General features: G+C 38.1%; 1 protein-coding gene across 1 annotated transcript; it reads left to right on the forward strand.

Annotated features, from left to right (window-relative positions):
• Positions 1-17,265: 17,265 nt before the first annotated feature.
• LOC108740408 (malate dehydrogenase, cytoplasmic-like) lies at positions 17,266-18,481 on the forward strand. Its single transcript, XM_018474714.1, has 2 exons — positions 17,266-17,365; positions 17,428-18,481. The coding sequence occupies exons 1-2, from the start codon at positions 17,342-17,344 to the stop codon at positions 18,418-18,420; spliced, it is 1,017 nt and encodes a 338-aa protein (XP_018330216.1). The 5' UTR covers positions 17,266-17,341; the 3' UTR covers positions 18,421-18,481.
• The last annotated feature ends 483 nt before the right edge of the window (positions 18,482-18,964 follow it).

The following is an 18,964-nucleotide window of genomic DNA, read 5'->3' on the forward strand; positions in this document are numbered from 1 at the left end:
TATACATTGTTTCTAAATGCGTATATATATATATATATATATATAGATGGCCATAGACAACTGCGAGTGACTGCCATCGTCAATGCTCCTCTCGTTGCCTTGTTTAAAATTAATTAAATAGTATTGTCAATACCGCTCGTTAAAATGCTTTGTTCTCCAAAATGTTGGAAACAGAGAGAGAGGGAGGGAGATGAGTAGAAGAATGAAGAAGGGCAAATGAGAAACTCTGTTTCAACTGATTAACGTGTATGTATCTATGTATTTATGAGAGTGTGTGTGTGTGTGTGTGTGTGGGTGCATACGAATAGATGACATGATTGCTTTCGATGGTGCTATTTTGATTGTAAAGACTGACGCGTGCGATGTTGGATTGCTGCAACAGCAGAAATTGTTCAGACATTTTGGTAATTAATAGTGTCATTTAAATGGAACGTTGTGCTGTAATTATCCCTGAAGCCTGTAAAACAGATGCAACCAAATCATTGCTCCAATTAAAAGTTGAAATAGTTAATCAATCAGAACGCGATTCTTTGCCACAAACAAATCCACTATTGCACATCACTACGCTCACTTCTGCTTACAGTGAAAGTGATTATTCAATAGGTATTTATATGCATTATAAACCTTTATTTGTCAAAATAGATATCTTCCATAGAAAAATTAGCGACAAATTGTAGTCCTTACAGTATATCTGTCATATCTATTTCGAGATACAATGGATGAACACCTTCTCAGATATGAAGAGCTACCTAGAAACATATTAAAAGCAGAAACATGAATACAGGGGCACAGAGGAAGATTTGATTTTTAGATTTGCTGATTGCAGATAGTTACTAGAGGTGTGGTTCGTTCTTAGCTTCAGGGGATATGCGAAGATTCGTTCAGGATAGGAAGATGTTGAGATGCGTGATGGTCAACCAGTCTTCGGACTGTCGATACTATGAGTGAAGTGGTACGCAGAGGAATAGCTACATTAGATTACTGATTGCAAATAGTTACTAGAGATGTGGGGTGTTGTAATTTTAGGAGAAATGCAAAGATCCACGCAGGATAGGAAGGTGCGGAAATGCGTGATCAGCTAGTCTTCGGACTGCAGACTTTATGAGTACAGCAAGCGCAGAGGAAGAGCTAAATCAGATACTCATTGCAAATAGCTACCAGAGATGTGGAACGTTCCATTTTTAGGGAAATGGGAAGATTCGCAAAGGATAGAAACGTATGAAGATGCGAGATCAACCAGTCTTCGGACTGCCGTCCTTATGAGTTCAGTGAAGGGAGAAGGAGATCTGAATCAAATTACTGATTGCAAATAAATGCGTGGTCAACCAGTCTTCGGACTGCTGATATTATGAGTGAAGTGGGCGCAGAGGAATAGCTACATCAGATTTCTGATTGTAAATAGTCACTAGAGATGTGAGGTGTTCCAGTTTTAGGAGAAATGCAAAGATCCACGCAGGATAGGAATGTGCGGAAATGCGTGATCAGGTAGTCTTCGGACTGCAAACTTTATGAGTACAGCAAGCGCAGAGGAAAAGCTAAGTCAGATTACTCATTGCAAATAGCTACCAGAGATGTGGAACGCTCCATTTTTAGGGGAAGATTCGCAAAGGATAGAAACGTATAAAGATGCGAGATCAACCAGTCTTCGGACTACCGTCCTTATGAGTTCAGTGAGGGGAGAAGGACATCTGAATCAAATTACTGATTGCAAATAAATGCGTGGTCAACCAGTCTTCGGACTGCTGATATTATGAGTGAAGTGGGCGCAGAGGAATAGCTACATCAGATTTCTGATTGTAAATAGTCACTAGAGATGTGGGGTGTTCCAGTTTTAGGAGAAATGCGAAGATTCGCTCAGGATGAGAAGGTGTGGAGGTGCATGATCAAACAGTCTTCGGACTGCCGATACTATGAATGCGGTGGACGTGAAGGAATAGCTACATCAGATTACTGATTGCAAACAGTTACTAGAGATTTGGAATGTTCTAATTTTATGAGAAATGCAAAGATCCACGCAGGATAGGAATTTGCGGAAATGCGTGATCACCTAGTCTTCGGACTGCAAACTTTATGAGTACAGCAAGCGCAGAGAAAGAGTTAAATAAGATTACTCATTTCAAATAGCTACCAGAGATGTGGGACGTTCCAGTTTAAGGGAAATGTGAAAATTCGCTCAGGATGGGAAGATGTGGTGGTGCGTGATCAGTCAGTCTTCGGACTGCCGATTTCATAAGTACAGCAAGCGCAGAGAAAGAGCTAAATTAGATACTCATCGCAAATAGCTACCAGAGATGTGGGACGTTCCAGTTTTAGGAAAATGTGAAGATTCGCCCAGGATGGAAAGGTGGAAGGAGATCAACCAGTTTTCGGACTGCCGTCCTTATGAGTTCAGTGAGTGCAGAAGGAGATCTAAATCAGATTACTGATTACAAATACGTTATGTAGTTACTAGAGATACTAGAGATGAATGCTGATGAGTTTCTTAGTAGTTTCATGAAAATAGCACACTGCAGTCATGTACATTCGAAATGCACTTGACCGGTTTATTTCTGCGGAGAGTGAGTGCTAAATAATTAGTTGTAAAGTGGTAGGTGGATTGGTAAAAGAATTGACATGAAAATTGTGAAGCATGGTATAGCAAAAAGTAGAAGCAAGAGTTTGGGGGTTGGTGGTGGTGGTGGTGGCAGACGCTTTGCTCTCGCTATTGAATAAATTAACTTAGTCGACGGTATCAGATTCGCTCGACGCAGTGGCAGCCGGATTAATCGATTGAGCAGTTCATTAGCTGGCCGTAATTAAGGGCACCCGAAAAAAAGCGAAACCCCTTCAGCTCGAAACTTCGACCGCTTTGTTCCCGTTAAATTTACATTTATTAGCGAAAATTTCGACATACATACATAAATATACCTTCATCGTCTTCTTCTTCTTCTTTGTTTTCTTATCACCCTCCCCTCGACTTCTTCTTTGTCTCTCGTTCTCTTTTCTCCCTTAATAATTAGGTAGTTTTAATTCATATTTTTTTTACCCCAGTTATATGACAGACACCACCTATACAACTTTAAGAAACAATTTTACTGTCATTGAAAAATACCAAATATTCATCAATATTGATTAATGATGATAGATTTCCTGATGTTTTAGTTTTATTCTCTTTATAATGGCATCTGACCCACTCAAGAGACTTCGGTTGTATTTGTCGTTTTACAGTTATAGCTTTCTAAAAATGTGAATTTGTTCGTCCTTGTAAATGTAAGTTGATTTCGTGCTTTCAATCATTTCAGACACTAATAAAGGTTGTTAAAACAGAAAATTACGAGCATTTAGGTGCAACAATTACAGTGACAGCGAGACAGGAGCCGGCATAGAAGCAGCAGTAGCAGCAATCCTAAAATTGATAGCCTGGTAGGATTAGCGCAAGTGCCAAAGCGGCTGTTTGATCCGGCTATAAATTATCGAATCAACTTAATCCTGTTATGGCAGCCCTAACTATGGCTTACCTGTGTGTGTTTTCGTCTCTGGCTTTGTACGTATACGTCTATGTACCTAATATGTATGTATGTATGCTGCTGGAGCTTCTATCTCCATTCGTTCTGCCTACTCTACTCATGTGCCTCCGATTCACTGAATGCTTTGTTAGCTTGTTATACCTACCGTTACATACATCCACGGTTGTAAATTCTCTTAATGCAAACTGCTACCGGTAGGTATTTAAGCAGATTTTCGGTACGGATCGACTTTGGAATCGACGAGAGACGACCAGGTGTGTTGTCGCTTATTCCCTCACCAAAAGGTAAAAAATGCGGAATCTCATTCTTCTCCTCAAACAATCTTCAAAATCTTCTTCTTCTTGAAATTCCGTATTCCTGTTAGATGGACATAGGCACCCTGCTCATGTACTAATGTCATGTATATGATATGACAGTAGAATGAAACCAAAGCTTTATGTGGAAATGCCTCCGAATCAAGGAAATGATTAGTGTTGATGGGCCCTGTAATTGTTTTCTCGAGAGGAACTATCTATACAAACAAATGTTTGTATTTTGATCGGGGATCGAACCCGAGTCCTTACAGTTAACAGTCCAAGCCGTTAACCACTGAACCACCAAACATATCTGAGATAAATTTTTGTTAATAGTTTTTTTTAGATTATTCTTGAAGAGGGGAAATCTTCAAAAGACACCCCCTGAAAGGGGATACTGTTAGATTTTTACCGACTAAAACCTCTCCTCGAGTGGGGAGATAAACCCTGAGGGTTATTCATCCCTGGGAAAAGAATGGAAGGTTGGGTTTGGGGAGAGAGTTGAGAAGGGAAAATTGTTAAGCGTGGGGGGATTGAGAGGTGGACGATTCCCCCCCCCCCCAATTCGTCAACAGGATTTGAATATATTCATCATTATTAATTACTTTTATTAATGCTACAGTCAACTATGATGTCCCATATGAAAGATAGAATGATAAAATCTTGATAGTAAGTTAAACAGCTAATTTCGCAAATAATAATAAGTCCTTGGATTAACTGAGTAAAATGACTGTTGGGGAGGAATAAAAAAACTGAGCATATTTTCAGCTCAATTTGCCTCAGGCTCATCGTCTTAATGATCTTAAGGTGCTTTTTTAAATTTATCAGCAGGACGCTTCCAAAACTCGCATTTGTAATGCACCTTTTTAAAGTAGAGCTCGCGGCATTACCATTATTCTTCTTTCTTTTTTCCTTATTATTACGCTCCGTGTCGCGTACGTCTTCGACATTTCCTCCTCAGGTGGAAAAGTTTCTTCTTTTAGATAAGAACGAGAATATATACGCGTGTGATCGATTGGTGGTGTACAAGCCTGCATAATTTTCTCGTATAATGGCGGACGAGATTCGATAAGGAGAACATCAAGAATCGACTCATTTTCAGGAAAATTGCACTTTAATGGCACGTTTAACAATCCCTAAAAAAGTACTTTCAACTTTATGGAAATCGTTTTGTGTACAAATCAATGTTGGTTTTAAATATGTGGTCAAATACACAATACCAATTTTTTTTTTTTAATATTATGACCAGACACAATGATAACAAACGTCTCAAAACAACCTTTTTACTAAATAATGAACAATCTAGGACAACCCAAATTCTTAACTATTTGCGAACAGTAATCTAATCTAGGTCTACCTCTACCCCTCCTAACTTCCCTTTCTGTCACTAATATGTCTCTGACTAGACCTTCATGTCTGAGAAGGTGTCCTACCAACCTATCTCGTCTATTTCTTGTTGTCTTCCAATACCTCTTCATTTCTCACCTACTCTATCCACTGTATCCTCATCATTCGCCTGTAACAACACATTTCGAACGCTTCTAACCTTTTCTTTTCCGCCGCGCCCACTGTCCATGTTTCGCACCCATACAATGTCGTGCTCCAAACATACACCTTTAAAAACCTTTTTCGAACATCTAAATTAAACGTTCCCGAACATAGCAGTGACTTCTTTTTATTGATGGCGACTTGACCCTACGCTATTCTCTACTTTATATCCCTACTAATCCTTCCATCCTGACTTATTTGACTTCCTAAATATCTAAAATCAGCCACTTCTCCTAATTTTTCGTCTGCTATCTTTATATTCCCTCTTTCCCTACTTTTGCTTCCCTTGCATACCAGTATTTTAGTTTTACTTTTATTTATCTTCATACAGTACTGATCTGTCACTACCACTACCATTTTATTTAAAGCTATCTCTAACTCCTCTTTGCTAAATGCTAGTACTACTACATCATCTGCAAATCTAAGCATACTAATCTTTTGCCGCTGTATATCTATCCCTACAGTTGTACTGTCTTTAATGATGTTAATCGATTGAGCAGTTCATTAGCTGGCCGTAATTAAGGGCACCCGAAAAAAAGCGAAACCCCTTCAGCTCGAAACTTCGACCGCTTTGTTCCCGTTAAATTTACATTTATTAGCGAAAATTTCGACATACATACATAAATATACCTTCATCGTCTTCTTCTTCTTCTTTGTTTTCTTATCACCCTCCCCTCGACTTCTTCTTTGTCTCTCGTTCTCTTTTCTCCCTTAATAATTAGGTAGTTTTAATTCATATTTTTTTTACCCCAGTTATATGACAGACACCACCTATACAACTTTAAGAAACAATTTTACTGTCATTGAAAAATACCAAATATTCATCAATATTGATTAATGATGATAGATTTCCTGATGTTTTAGTTTTATTCTCTTTATAATGGCATCTGACCCACTCAAGAGACTTCGGTTGTATTTGTCGTTTTACAGTTATAGCTTTCTAAAAATGTGAATTTGTTCGTCCTTGTAAATGTAAGTTGATTTCGTGCTTTCAATCATTTCAGACACTAATAAAGGTTGTTAAAACAGAAAATTACGAGCATTTAGGTGCAACAATTACAGTGACAGCGAGACAGGAGCCGGCATAGAAGCAGCAGTAGCAGCAATCCTAAAATTGATAGCCTGGTAGGATTAGCGCAAGTGCCAAAGCGGCTGTTTGATCCGGCTATAAATTATCGAATCAACTTAATCCTGTTATGGCAGCCCTAACTATGGCTTACCTGTGTGTGTTTTCGTCTCTGGCTTTGTACGTATACGTCTATGTACCTAATATGTATGTATGTATGCTGCTGGAGCTTCTATCTCCATTCGTTCTGCCTACTCTACTCATGTGCCTCCGATTCACTGAATGCTTTGTTAGCTTGTTATACCTACCGTTACATACATCCACGGTTGTAAATTCTCTTAATGCAAACTGCTACCGGTAGGTATTTAAGCAGATTTTCGGTACGGATCGACTTTGGAATCGACGAGAGACGACCAGGTGTGTTGTCGCTTATTCCCTCACCAAAAGGTAAAAAATGCGGAATCTCATTCTTCTCCTCAAACAATCTTCAAAATCTTCTTCTTCTTGAAATTCCGTATTCCTGTTAGATGGACATAGGCACCCTGCTCATGTACTAATGTCATGTATATGATATGACAGTAGAATGAAACCAAAGCTTTATGTGGAAATGCCTCCGAATCAAGGAAATGATTAGTGTTGATGGGCCCTGTAATTGTTTTCTCGAGAGGAACTATCTATACAAACAAATGTTTGTATTTTGATCGGGGATCGAACCCGAGTCCTTACAGTTAACAGTCCAAGCCGTTAACCACTGAACCACCAAACATATCTGAGATAAATTTTTGTTAATAGTTTTTTTTAGATTATTCTTGAAGAGGGGAAATCTTCAAAAGACACCCCCTGAAAGGGGATACTGTTAGATTTTTACCGACTAAAACCTCTCCTCGAGTGGGGAGATAAACCCTGAGGGTTATTCATCCCTGGGAAAAGAATGGAAGGTTGGGTTTGGGGAGAGAGTTGAGAAGGGAAAATTGTTAAGCGTGGGGGGATTGAGAGGTGGACGATTCCCCCCCCCCCAATTCGTCAACAGGATTTGAATATATTCATCATTATTAATTACTTTTATTAATGCTACAGTCAACTATGATGTCCCATATGAAAGATAGAATGATAAAATCTTGATAGTAAGTTAAACAGCTAATTTCGCAAATAATAATAAGTCCTTGGATTAACTGAGTAAAATGACTGTTGGGGAGGAATAAAAAAACTGAGCATATTTTCAGCTCAATTTGCCTCAGGCTCATCGTCTTAATGATCTTAAGGTGCTTTTTTAAATTTATCAGCAGGACGCTTCCAAAACTCGCATTTGTAATGCACCTTTTTAAAGTAGAGCTCGCGGCATTACCATTATTCTTCTTTCTTTTTTCCTTATTATTACGCTCCGTGTCGCGTACGTCTTCGACATTTCCTCCTCAGGTGGAAAAGTTTCTTCTTTTAGATAAGAACGAGAATATATACGCGTGTGATCGATTGGTGGTGTACAAGCCTGCATAATTTTCTCGTATAATGGCGGACGAGATTCGATAAGGAGAACATCAAGAATCGACTCATTTTCAGGAAAATTGCACTTTAATGGCACGTTTAACAATCCCTAAAAAAGTACTTTCAACTTTATGGAAATCGTTTTGTGTACAAATCAATGTTGGTTTTAAATATGTGGTCAAATACACAATACCAATTTTTTTTTTTTAATATTATGACCAGACACAATGATAACAAACGTCTCAAAACAACCTTTTTACTAAATAATGAACAATCTAGGACAACCCAAATTCTTAACTATTTGCGAACAGTAATCTAATCTAGGTCTACCTCTACCCCTCCTAACTTCCCTTTCTGTCACTAATATGTCTCTGACTAGACCTTCATGTCTGAGAAGGTGTCCTACCAACCTATCTCGTCTATTTCTTGTTGTCTTCCAATACCTCTTCATTTCTCACCTACTCTATCCACTGTATCCTCATCATTCGCCTGTAACAACACATTTCGAACGCTTCTAACCTTTTCTTTTCCGCCGCGCCCACTGTCCATGTTTCGCACCCATACAATGTCGTGCTCCAAACATACACCTTTAAAAACCTTTTTCGAACATCTAAATTAAACGTTCCCGAACATAGCAGTGACTTCTTTTTATTGATGGCGACTTGACCCTACGCTATTCTCTACTTTATATCCCTACTAATCCTTCCATCCTGACTTATTTGACTTCCTAAATATCTAAAATCAGCCACTTCTCCTAATTTTTCGTCTGCTATCTTTATATTCCCTCTTTCCCTACTTTTGCTTCCCTTGCATACCAGTATTTTAGTTTTACTTTTATTTATCTTCATACAGTACTGATCTGTCACTACCACTACCATTTTATTTAAAGCTATCTCTAACTCCTCTTTGCTAAATGCTAGTACTACTACATCATCTGCAAATCTAAGCATACTAATCTTTTGCCGCTGTATATCTATCCCTACAGTTGTACTGTCTTTAATGATGTTGATCGCGTCTTCGATGTACAGATTAAAAAGTAGCGGTGACAGTGTTCATCCCTGTCTAACTCCGTTAATAATATTTACTTCTCTATGTTGCAGTCCCATCTCTATTACTGACTGTTGCTCTTTATACAAACTAAGTATCATTCTTTTATCGTTGTAACTTATCCCTACATTTTTATGTATATTTAACATCTTGTCCCATTTAACATTGTCAAAAGCTTTTTCTAAATCTACGAATCCTATGTATGCACTCATTCTTTTTTCTATCGTTTTCTCTATTGTTACCCGTAACGCTAGAATGGCCTCCTGCGTTCCTCTATTTCTTCTAAACTCAAATTGATCTTCCCCTAATAGTTCTTCTGCCCTTTTTTCCATCCTCTGTACAATTCTAGTTAAGATTTTTGACGCATGAACAATACCAGCAGTTAAACAATTGAAATACTACAATTAGAAATAAATCTAGTAGATGGTAGTTTACAGTCCATCCATAATATTAAAATTAACTTTTCAATTTCAATTCGTGATAATAACTTTATCCAGTTCTTCTTTTCTTTTATCATGAATAGTTTCGATGTACATACATGTTTCAGTTATATTTTATTATTTTGTCACTTCCGTTTCCGGATTTCATTCGTTTATTTTTAACTACCACATTTCGTCTTAATTAATCAGATCTCTGGATAACTACTTATCATAATTAATTGAACACGCAACAAAATTAAGAACCCCTATTTACTTTGACATTTCAAGTTACCATTTAAAAGGGAACAGCGTGTTCTTTAATAAACGTTTTCACAATTCAATCAGCTTACGCTTACGCTTCAACTTACGTAAGTATTCTTTTTTCAATTAAATTGTCACTCAGCGAATTACCGACTTGCTTTCTTTTAATTTTAGAAAGGTAGGTAGGTACCTGTTATGCAACGCGTCTCGACAGAAACAATTAATAGGTTGTCTATTCAATTTAATAAATAAATAGGTGACCTCATAAAACCGAAAGAGGGATTATATAACCCCAAGTATAGCAGAACTTTTGTGAGGGAAACGTTAAAAAGGTTTAGATTTATATAGTGTTTAACATAAGTAGGATTTTAGTTAAGGAGGTTTTAAAGGTCTACAATTTACTTACAGTTAGTGAAAGTTCAATTATTTGTTACCCTATGGATAGTCAGAGCGAGAGACCTTAGGGTCAACTGTAAAAAGGAAACAAAAACAAAAGCTCCATGTGCGCACTGCCTTTCTACGCAGCGACTTGACCCACTTTTTCACAACACATATGCGACGCTCTCCGTCTAAGAACTAATAACATAATGTGGATAACGTAGTTCCTGTTTATAAAATACCTGAGGAGTTGGAGTCATAGAATTAGAGTAAGAGTAGGCAGGTCCATCGGAAACGACTTATAGTCGGGACGATAAAAATTGACAAAGTCCACAATAAATTATCCATGAGAATAGACGTATCTTCTTTCTTGTTTCCACTTGGGAATGTATCCATTTGCTGCGTTCTGAACACGCCCCTGTTCAGTTACGAAATGCTTCAAAGACAAAGGGAAAAGAGATAACCGAATAATAGTAAGCGGTGTAGCGGTTAGGGGTTGCTTAGGTACACAAGAAAGCAGGGTTGACATTATAACTGCCTGGTTAGAATTATATCTTTAAACAAGCATCTCTGCTTTCATAAATTCCTGAGAATGTTGAACTTTCTGTAAAGTCCGATGCTGGTAATATGCTCAAATTCTACTTGTCTGCATCTTTTTCTTGACATTTTTTTTTATGTTTTCGTGGAAGAAGGGAAATCTCCAAAAGACACCCAGTCGTCCGTACGACTGCGTAGTCTCAGACTCCCGAGGAGAAACTCCTTGGATTCCCTGGCATCACTTTTCTGTGTTTACGGTATTCAGTACAACGTGAGTAAAAGTAGGCGTTCTGCCATCAGCTGCAGAGAGGGTCCCATTATTGCTCTTGGGCTGGTAGGGCTTGTCTACCGTACTCTATCTATTATCTCTGTGATTAGAGTAGCCTTACGATTAACCTAACCTATTAGTTATTTTCCGCGTAATCTGTATACCTATTTGGAAGCTACTGATGTGATATGAAGACATACATCCACAATTTAAATTATATAAAGCCTTGTTTAACGCGCGAAATACTTCAGAAGCAGTAAATAACCATCAGATGGCGATACACAGCCTGTATCGAGACAATACATCAACTCGCACTTCAGGAACTTCTTCAGTTTAGACAGTAATTTATCGAGATTGCCTTTGACTCGCTGATGAGATATAATAAGATCTAAATCGCCATCCGCGTCTGGTCAGGAACTTAATCGATCTCATACATTATTTATTCAACCCTCAATCACTAAACGAATATGGGTGTCTTGGTGCATGGGTCGCCAAATCCAAAATACTTGAACTTGCCTTTTCCCTTGGCAGACAGTAAAATGGAAGATAAAACGGATCATTTGAGGAAGCGGGTGGCAATATTAATTAAGGTTTGCATTATTTGAGTGAGAAGGTAAACAACGTGCCGAAGAATACACGACAATAATGCCTGTCCGATCTATCCGCCGATCCCCGCGTTCGCCCGATGCTGCCATCCCCCCCGTTTGTTGGCCGTGCAACTCCGCACCCCAGTTGCATCAATCATTCGATTAGCTGTTTAATTGCGCTATCCATTTTGTTTGCCAATTTAAACTGCGTGTGCTGTTGGTATCCATCAATTTACGAATTAACCCCCACTTCTTATGCACTCTGCCCGGTCTCTCTCACTCAACTAACTAATGGTGCCCAAATTACACGAATCGGTTATATTTCATCGAAATATTGAAAGTGTATCTCTTCTAAATAAGCACCGCCATGGATACGCCATTAACAGTTTTATTTGTTAACCAACTGGTTCAAACAAAAAGATTTCTCATTCAAAATGCACTGTACATAGGTCCGAGTATTTTAAAATTCCTACCCAGTCGTTCTGCATCATTTTTTTTAAAGGGCACAGTAAATTACTTATCAAACCGATGAAGCTCCTAAATAGCCGGTTTATGTAACATCAATGTTCAGGAAGTGTATCGCCATCTAGTGGGTATTTGCGGCTACCGTATTGTAAGTATTGTATTCGGAAATTTTATAAACTTGCACTCTAGGAGCTTCATCGGTTTGGCCAATAATTTATCTAGACTGCCCAAGGCGCGCTGATGAGATCTAGCAAGTTCGAAATCGCAATCCGCGGTATTCTAAACGATCACTTAATAAGCGTTCTTTGTGTGTTTATTACGTATGCAAACTGCAATGAGGAATCAGTTAGGCAAGTTGATATCTTAGTAAGGTCTATCTAACACATGAAATACACCAGTAGTAGTATATACCCGCTAGATGGCGAAACGCTACCTGTACATAGAATATTAGATATTATATTTATTTATGCTTCACTGTTAAGTGGAATGCGCTTGATGTTTAGAGATTTATTGAAATGCAAAGCTTCATGTGATAGACATTTACCTTCAAAGTCGTTATATATGTTCCTGCTTCCACCACAATTTCTACGTATTAATGATACGAAATATTGGACAATTTCTTCATTATAGTTATTAATTACAATGAAAATTACAACTGTACCAAAATTACTTTTACCGTATATAGTCCTCAATATCTTTTTCTAAGCGACTATCGATTTGTTTTGATGCAACTCAATTTGTTATGACGTGTACATAAAGGGCTGTCTCTGTTTTGTTACTGCAACGTCGTCTGGAGGGTGCAAATAAGCAAGGGACGCAAAGACTGCGCAGCAATGATTAAATAATTAATTAAATTCTTCAAGTTCACAAAAATTTTTAATTAACGTTACCTCGCGGTGTAGTAAAGCGGACATGGCATCCAGTTCCTTCCGCCGCGCCGCTCCGTCTCTCTTCCTAAATACACTAATACTTACAATAATAACACAGTAGGCAGTGAGTGTTATTACATACTGAGGTCGATTTACAACGGCAAACTGCACCCTAGAGCCATGTTAAAACCTTAACGGTAACTTGACATAACGTCATTGTGCAATTGTCTATTTTATATTCGTTCGGCATCGACGGTATAAGACTCGTCGCATTTTCTAATTTAACTCGAGACCATAAAGGGTTACATCCCTATCCCTCTTTTAGTACCTAGCGCCTTTCCTCCCGCACCACCTTCTTTTTTCTTTTTCCTCTCTTCCTGCTCTTCCTTCGCGATATTTAATCCGCGTTGATTTAACGATGTTTAATTAAGACGAATTTCATCTAAAGAATTCTTGGAATTATTTATTGAAGGGTTGAAAGGAAGACTGTACCTATTTAAGTCTTTTGTAGGAAGAAATTACTACGTTTTACCTATTTTTAATCTTGTGCAAAAATGGACGACAGCCCAAAAGTCACCTTCGAACACAGTGAAGAACTTGGAGTTCTCCTCAAAATGTAAACAGTATTTTAAGGGCTAGGATTTACTGAGATGGTTCATAAATTTGTATTTGGAATGATCTTCACACTATTGATTGGAATTGACTGCAATCCTTATTCCCATTTTTTATTAACAAAAGGCTTCTAATCTATACAAAGCATTTGGAGTTTCTCAGTTTTCTCCATTCCAAAACTCTGTATACACCCATGCTGAGAATGGATTTCCGGAACTACAAATTTGGTATTCATTATCATCTTTATCATCATAACGTCTTCAACTTGAAAGCTGGTTGGATACTGACTTCTACTTCTTCCAATCTTGAACCAACCTTTGCAGTTATTGAAAACTGCAGCAACCTCAATCTTTAACAATCCACTCTAATGTAATCTACTCTAAATTATCTCTACCTCTCTTAACACCTATTTCAGCTTCTAAACTCTAACTAGACCTTTAAGTCTAAGAAGGTGTTCTACCAACACACCTCACCTATTACTTACTGACTTCCATAAAGTTCTTTGTTCTCCTGCTCTTTCTAATGCCTCCTTATTTCTAACCTTTCCTTTTCCATAGTGTCCATCCCTGTTCACGTTTCACACCTACACAGAGCGGTGCTTCAAACACACTTATTTAATAATCATTTTCTAATTTCATATTTAACCGATCACTAGCCCAAAATTTATTTCCTGTAAATATTCATTTGACCCAGCAACACAATTATGAACAATAATTTTGGAAAACAAATATCAGGTTTAGCACTTCTAGGTATAAACAGGTCACTTAATTGTGGAGAAAATGTATGGCAGAAGTTGGTAGGTGCTTCTTAATTTATTTAAATGATTTTTTCAAGAGATGGCGCCTCCTCTAGGAAAAGATATGTGTAATTAGACACCTGTCTCAGAATCTGCCACATTTAGTCTCTCGTTCTCTGTCTCCCTTTTAGTAAATGCTATTTGTCTGATATCGTTGCATCATTGAAGTTGATGTCACACAGATAGGAAACAGTGTGCATTGAACGAAAGATATATCACCGAGCTGTCCGGTCATTAGTTCCGTTCGCGTACACTATCTAGCCACCTGCGGAACTCGGCCAGAGAACGCTTGATTTAGAACCATTTATTTACCTACCGTGTATGTCTCGTCGGTTATTTATGAACACCTTTGTATAATATTTATTGCGAACGATGGTACAGATTTTGGTCTTTTACCAAACTTTTCTTTTAGGTTATAGTACCTACGCTAATTCAGAATTTTTCCATTAATTCGTCCATTGACAAATTTGATATTATCACAATTTTCCCTTTTCTAGTAATAGGGAAAAAAGGTATGCGCGTTAACATTTCCAATTTCCCAAAGATATAAATCGAGTCTCTAGAAATAGATCGACTTGGTAAAGTTGATTAAAATACCGACATGGGATGGAAATAAAAAGGAATGGAATTTGGGGAAGTATTTTCCGTAAACAGATCCGTATATATGTATGTAACCGTGTCGGAATAACCCAATTTGCAGAAGTCGCCCTCGTGGGGGCTTTCAACACACAGTTTGATGGTCTTGTAATCGCAGATAATTGTAGTAGGGAATTAGTCGAACAACAATGTCAGCTTTTTTATATCGTCGCTAAGAACAGTCGAAGGCATCATCAGAACCGTTTTCTTTTGTCATTGTCGAAATGCTTACAGCGCCAACTTTCATTTCACAAAACGCACGTTCTGTTGTTGCTGTTGACTAGAGCTAAATAGTTCAAGTGTACCTCAATTTTGCCCAACTTTCGCATATTTCTTGACAGCAGCTTTATTACGTTCATAAATAATAAATGGTTTCTAGTATCATTGATTTATCATTAGGTAAGACGTGTTTTTCAAACTTGTCGTTAAATTTGTTGTATACCCAAGAGAAATGTTTTTATTTCCTGAACATGAGATCGTTAAAAACTAAAATGATAAACGATTTTCGGTCGACATCAGGGCTTTCGCGACTACATTTTTACTCACATGAGGTTTTTTACTCCTCATTGACGATGGGTCCCTCTTGAAAAAAAAAGACGGGCCCTCGGTATCTTCGTCAATCGAAAACTTTATGATTTACGAGCCTAACTACTGACATACATTGATTGCTCTTGGTTAATTTTAAAAATTTGCTGAGTCTCCAGGGGAAAGCTTGGTAATAACAGGATTGTGGTATAGAATTCTTTTCATTTTAAACGATCTTTTGCTACCGCAATCTTACCGAAACCATTCTTCGTTTAATACACTTATTTGGCATTCTTTTACCTATTGAAAAACTTAATCATTGTGTTCCGCCTGACCTAAGCTTCCATTTGATGTTCCCCTTCAGGGGGGATTATAGTCATTTAATATACATGCAAGAAATTGATTGTTATATCTATTGAACGGGTGGTTTTTCCAGATGATACGATTACTATCATTGGCCTAAGTTTTCATTTGATACTGCACATCCCAGTGTGGCGGTTATCCTGAATACTAGAGACTACCCAATCTTTTAATGAAATGCGTTTCCGTTGCCAGAAAGAAAATAAAAAGGAAAACATCTTTAAACCTCCAACACACTCTAAAGATAAAATTTGACCTTTGAGTTAGTCCGTCTAAAATTTGTGCAGGAATTAATAGAAGTGGTGTCTTTGGAAAGTGTTTCAATGGAAATTTTGACGATTGCATGGCTAGTTTTTCCGCCAAGGGTCCTAAATGTTTAAAACTTTTACGTATTTTTCAATTCTAAATAACTGACTCGATTTTGACTAATTCGAATAGCACATTCTTTTTGAGATAATTTCAATATTTCTCACCGTAGAACATGGACTATTTCGACTTTTAATCAGAATATTTTTCAATTTTAATTTTGTTGACTGCTTGCGAAAAATGTACCCATCGAACCGAAAAACATCTCATGGAACACTACTCAGTCTCATTCGATTTACTTGCGATATAATGTGGTGGTTTCCCACTGCCTTCCACATCGCAGTATTGTGCATTAGAGTGCCATACCAATCCTCATGATCTCTACCATCCTGAGTACTGAAAGAGCTGCTGCTCTCTTTCAGGGACTTGTCTTAGTCTGGTTTCTCTTTAAGAACCGCCCCCCCCCCCATTATGGTTGAACCTATGGTCCGGCTCCCTAAATCATCGAAACTTGCAAGCCGATCCACCCACTCTAGTTTGCACAAGAGTTTCGTCAAGGTTCAAGTCCCTTCGGATCTTGAATAACAAATTTTCATTAGTATTTTTCTTCTTTGAATAAAATCGAAGCTTCAACTTTAATCATTTAATAAGAGAATTCAGTAATAGTTAGTGTTACTGAATTTTTTCGTGAATATGGGTCATGTCTTTCATTGTATGTACTAATGTACTGTAAACAACATAGAAGAACATTCATGTAGTGTTATTAGTTGTCTGTGTTGTCGATTTTCCGACGCTCCCGTCTGACGTGATCGGCGTCCCGTCCGTCTAGTCTAGTGCCGCTACTTGTGCCCTTATTTCTTTAACACTTCCAGTAGCAGCGAGATGCGCAAGTAATCTGACGAGGAGTCTGTTAATGTTTCCCCAGACGGTCGTTACGCGGTGCTCTTATCGCCGACTGAGCCACTGATTGCTTCATTTCAGACAATTGCCTGTTTATATTCGGCCGACCACCGCCGCACAACATCAACCGCATTACTAACACAAGCGAACGCCACCAACCATCGACCTCCCCAGTCAGATTTTGTCGTCGTCTTCCTGCCGATCTTCTTTCTCATCAGTTTCGTTCTCGACTACTGTTAACTATCTCTCTATTTCCGATTATTTTTACGACTATGATGATGATGATGCCGTTCGACTTGAAGCAGAACTTCCTATATATGTGTCTGATTTGTACTTTAAATATCTATATGGTTAACTGCCAAAATTGCTATGGAAACAGACGTCTCAGATTTTATTTTTTTTATTTGAACGATTGACATATATCTATTGATATACATATATTATTGTTATGAAACAGTTTGATATGATTTGAAGTCCCTAATGGCGCAGGCAGACAAATGCCAGGTTTGTTTTAATATCAAAATGAAGAATTTTCCTTATATTTTTTCCATGGTTTCTTCCTGTAGCGCCCGCTTCGAGTGTTGATAACAGCTGCTGCAGGACATGTAGCTTATTCCCTAGTATTCATGATAGCAAAGGGTGCTTGTTTTGGGCCAAAAGTTCCAATCGTTTTGATTCTTTATGACGTTCCCGAAAATCAGGATTCCTTACACGGTCTTGCTGTGGAATTGAACGACTGCTGCTACCCACTCCTGAATGGTATCGAAATAACTCCAGACATTCAACTGGCGTTTGGTAACTTTTCTGTGGCTTACCTCCTTGCTTCTAGTCCTCATAAGCCGGGAATACAACGTGGTGATCTTATTGAAGCAAATGCTCCCGAATTCAAAAGTTACGGTGAAGCTTTGGAAAAGTATTCCAGGAAAAATGTCAAAGTAATCGTATACGGTGATTGCATGAACACAAATCTTTTCATTTGCTCCAAATATGCGCCGTCAATGCCACAAGAGAACTTCACTACAGTCGCACAGTTGAACATCAACCGGGTAAAAGCTCAAGTGGCTCTCAAACTTGGTGTTCCACCTACTTGCGTTCGTAATGTTATTGTTTGGGGCAACGATTCTTCGACAACCGTCTGCGATATCAGTAAAGCTAAAGTAATAATAGACGAAAATGAAGTAAAGGTTAAGAAAGCCATTGATGACTGCAACTGGATTCAACACGAATTACCGAGCATTGTCCAACGACGGGAAGATGACATTGTGGATTGCCAAGAGAAATCGGCTGGAATTTCAGCAGCCAAAGCTTTGGCACAACACACCCGATTCTTGTTTAGTATTTGCGTCCCAAGAAGTTACATTTGCATGGGCGTGTTCAGCGATGGAAGTTACGGGGTACCGTGCGACGTTGTTTCATTTTTTCCAGTTTGTATTGAAGATTGTAAATGGACGATTAATAAGAATCTTAGTCCAAGCCAGTTCATACGAGACCTGATAATATTATCAGGATGTGAATTAGAGCAGGAACGAGATAAAGCACTTGCAATATTGGAAGGTTGATATGTATCAATAAACAACAAACCAAAATTACATCAATAAAATTTAGGAAATCATGAATGAGGACACCTGTATAGATTTGTTTATTTTCTCCTTTATACAAAACACAATATAATAACAGTTTCTGAACGTTTTTGAAGTCCTATTGAATTTATTGCTATCCGCTAATTTCCATTTCATTGATTTTAACTATAATACAGAGCATATTGGACAAACTTTTATGACCTTTGCGTGTCTGGGCAATCCCAAAAGGTTATTTATTAGCAATAGTCAACGGGCAGCTAATAAAACAAGCAAGAATTGTTTGTTCCTTGAATATTTTTAGGTATTGATGGTCAAATAGTTGACAAATTGGTGATGGCTTTCACGATCAGTTGATGAACTGGTGCTTTCCTGATGTGGGAATCAAGGTCGTTAGAGTTGCTTCCTAACATTTTGCTAGTAACTAGTGGCGAACTTCTTCAAAAGACCTGGATGCTGAGTCTAGCGAATTGTTAGGAACTCCAATCATCTACGGCGTTTAGATCGGAATGAGGATAGTCCTAAT

The sequence above is a fragment of the Agrilus planipennis genome, unplaced genomic scaffold (genome assembly GCF_000699045.2).
Source record: "Agrilus planipennis isolate EAB-ADULT unplaced genomic scaffold, Apla_2.0 scaffold206, whole genome shotgun sequence".
NCBI lineage: Eukaryota > Metazoa > Arthropoda > Insecta > Coleoptera > Buprestidae > Agrilus > Agrilus planipennis.

Excerpts from the sequence above, each read along its gene's own strand:
- LOC108740408 (XM_018474714.1), top strand. The coding sequence starts at position 17,342 with ATGGCGCAGGCAGACAAATGCCAG. Across the intron at positions 17,366-17,427 it reads CGCAGGCAGACAAATGCCAG|CGCCCGCTTCGAGTGTTGAT; the intron begins GTTTGTTTTAAT and ends TTCTTCCTGTAG.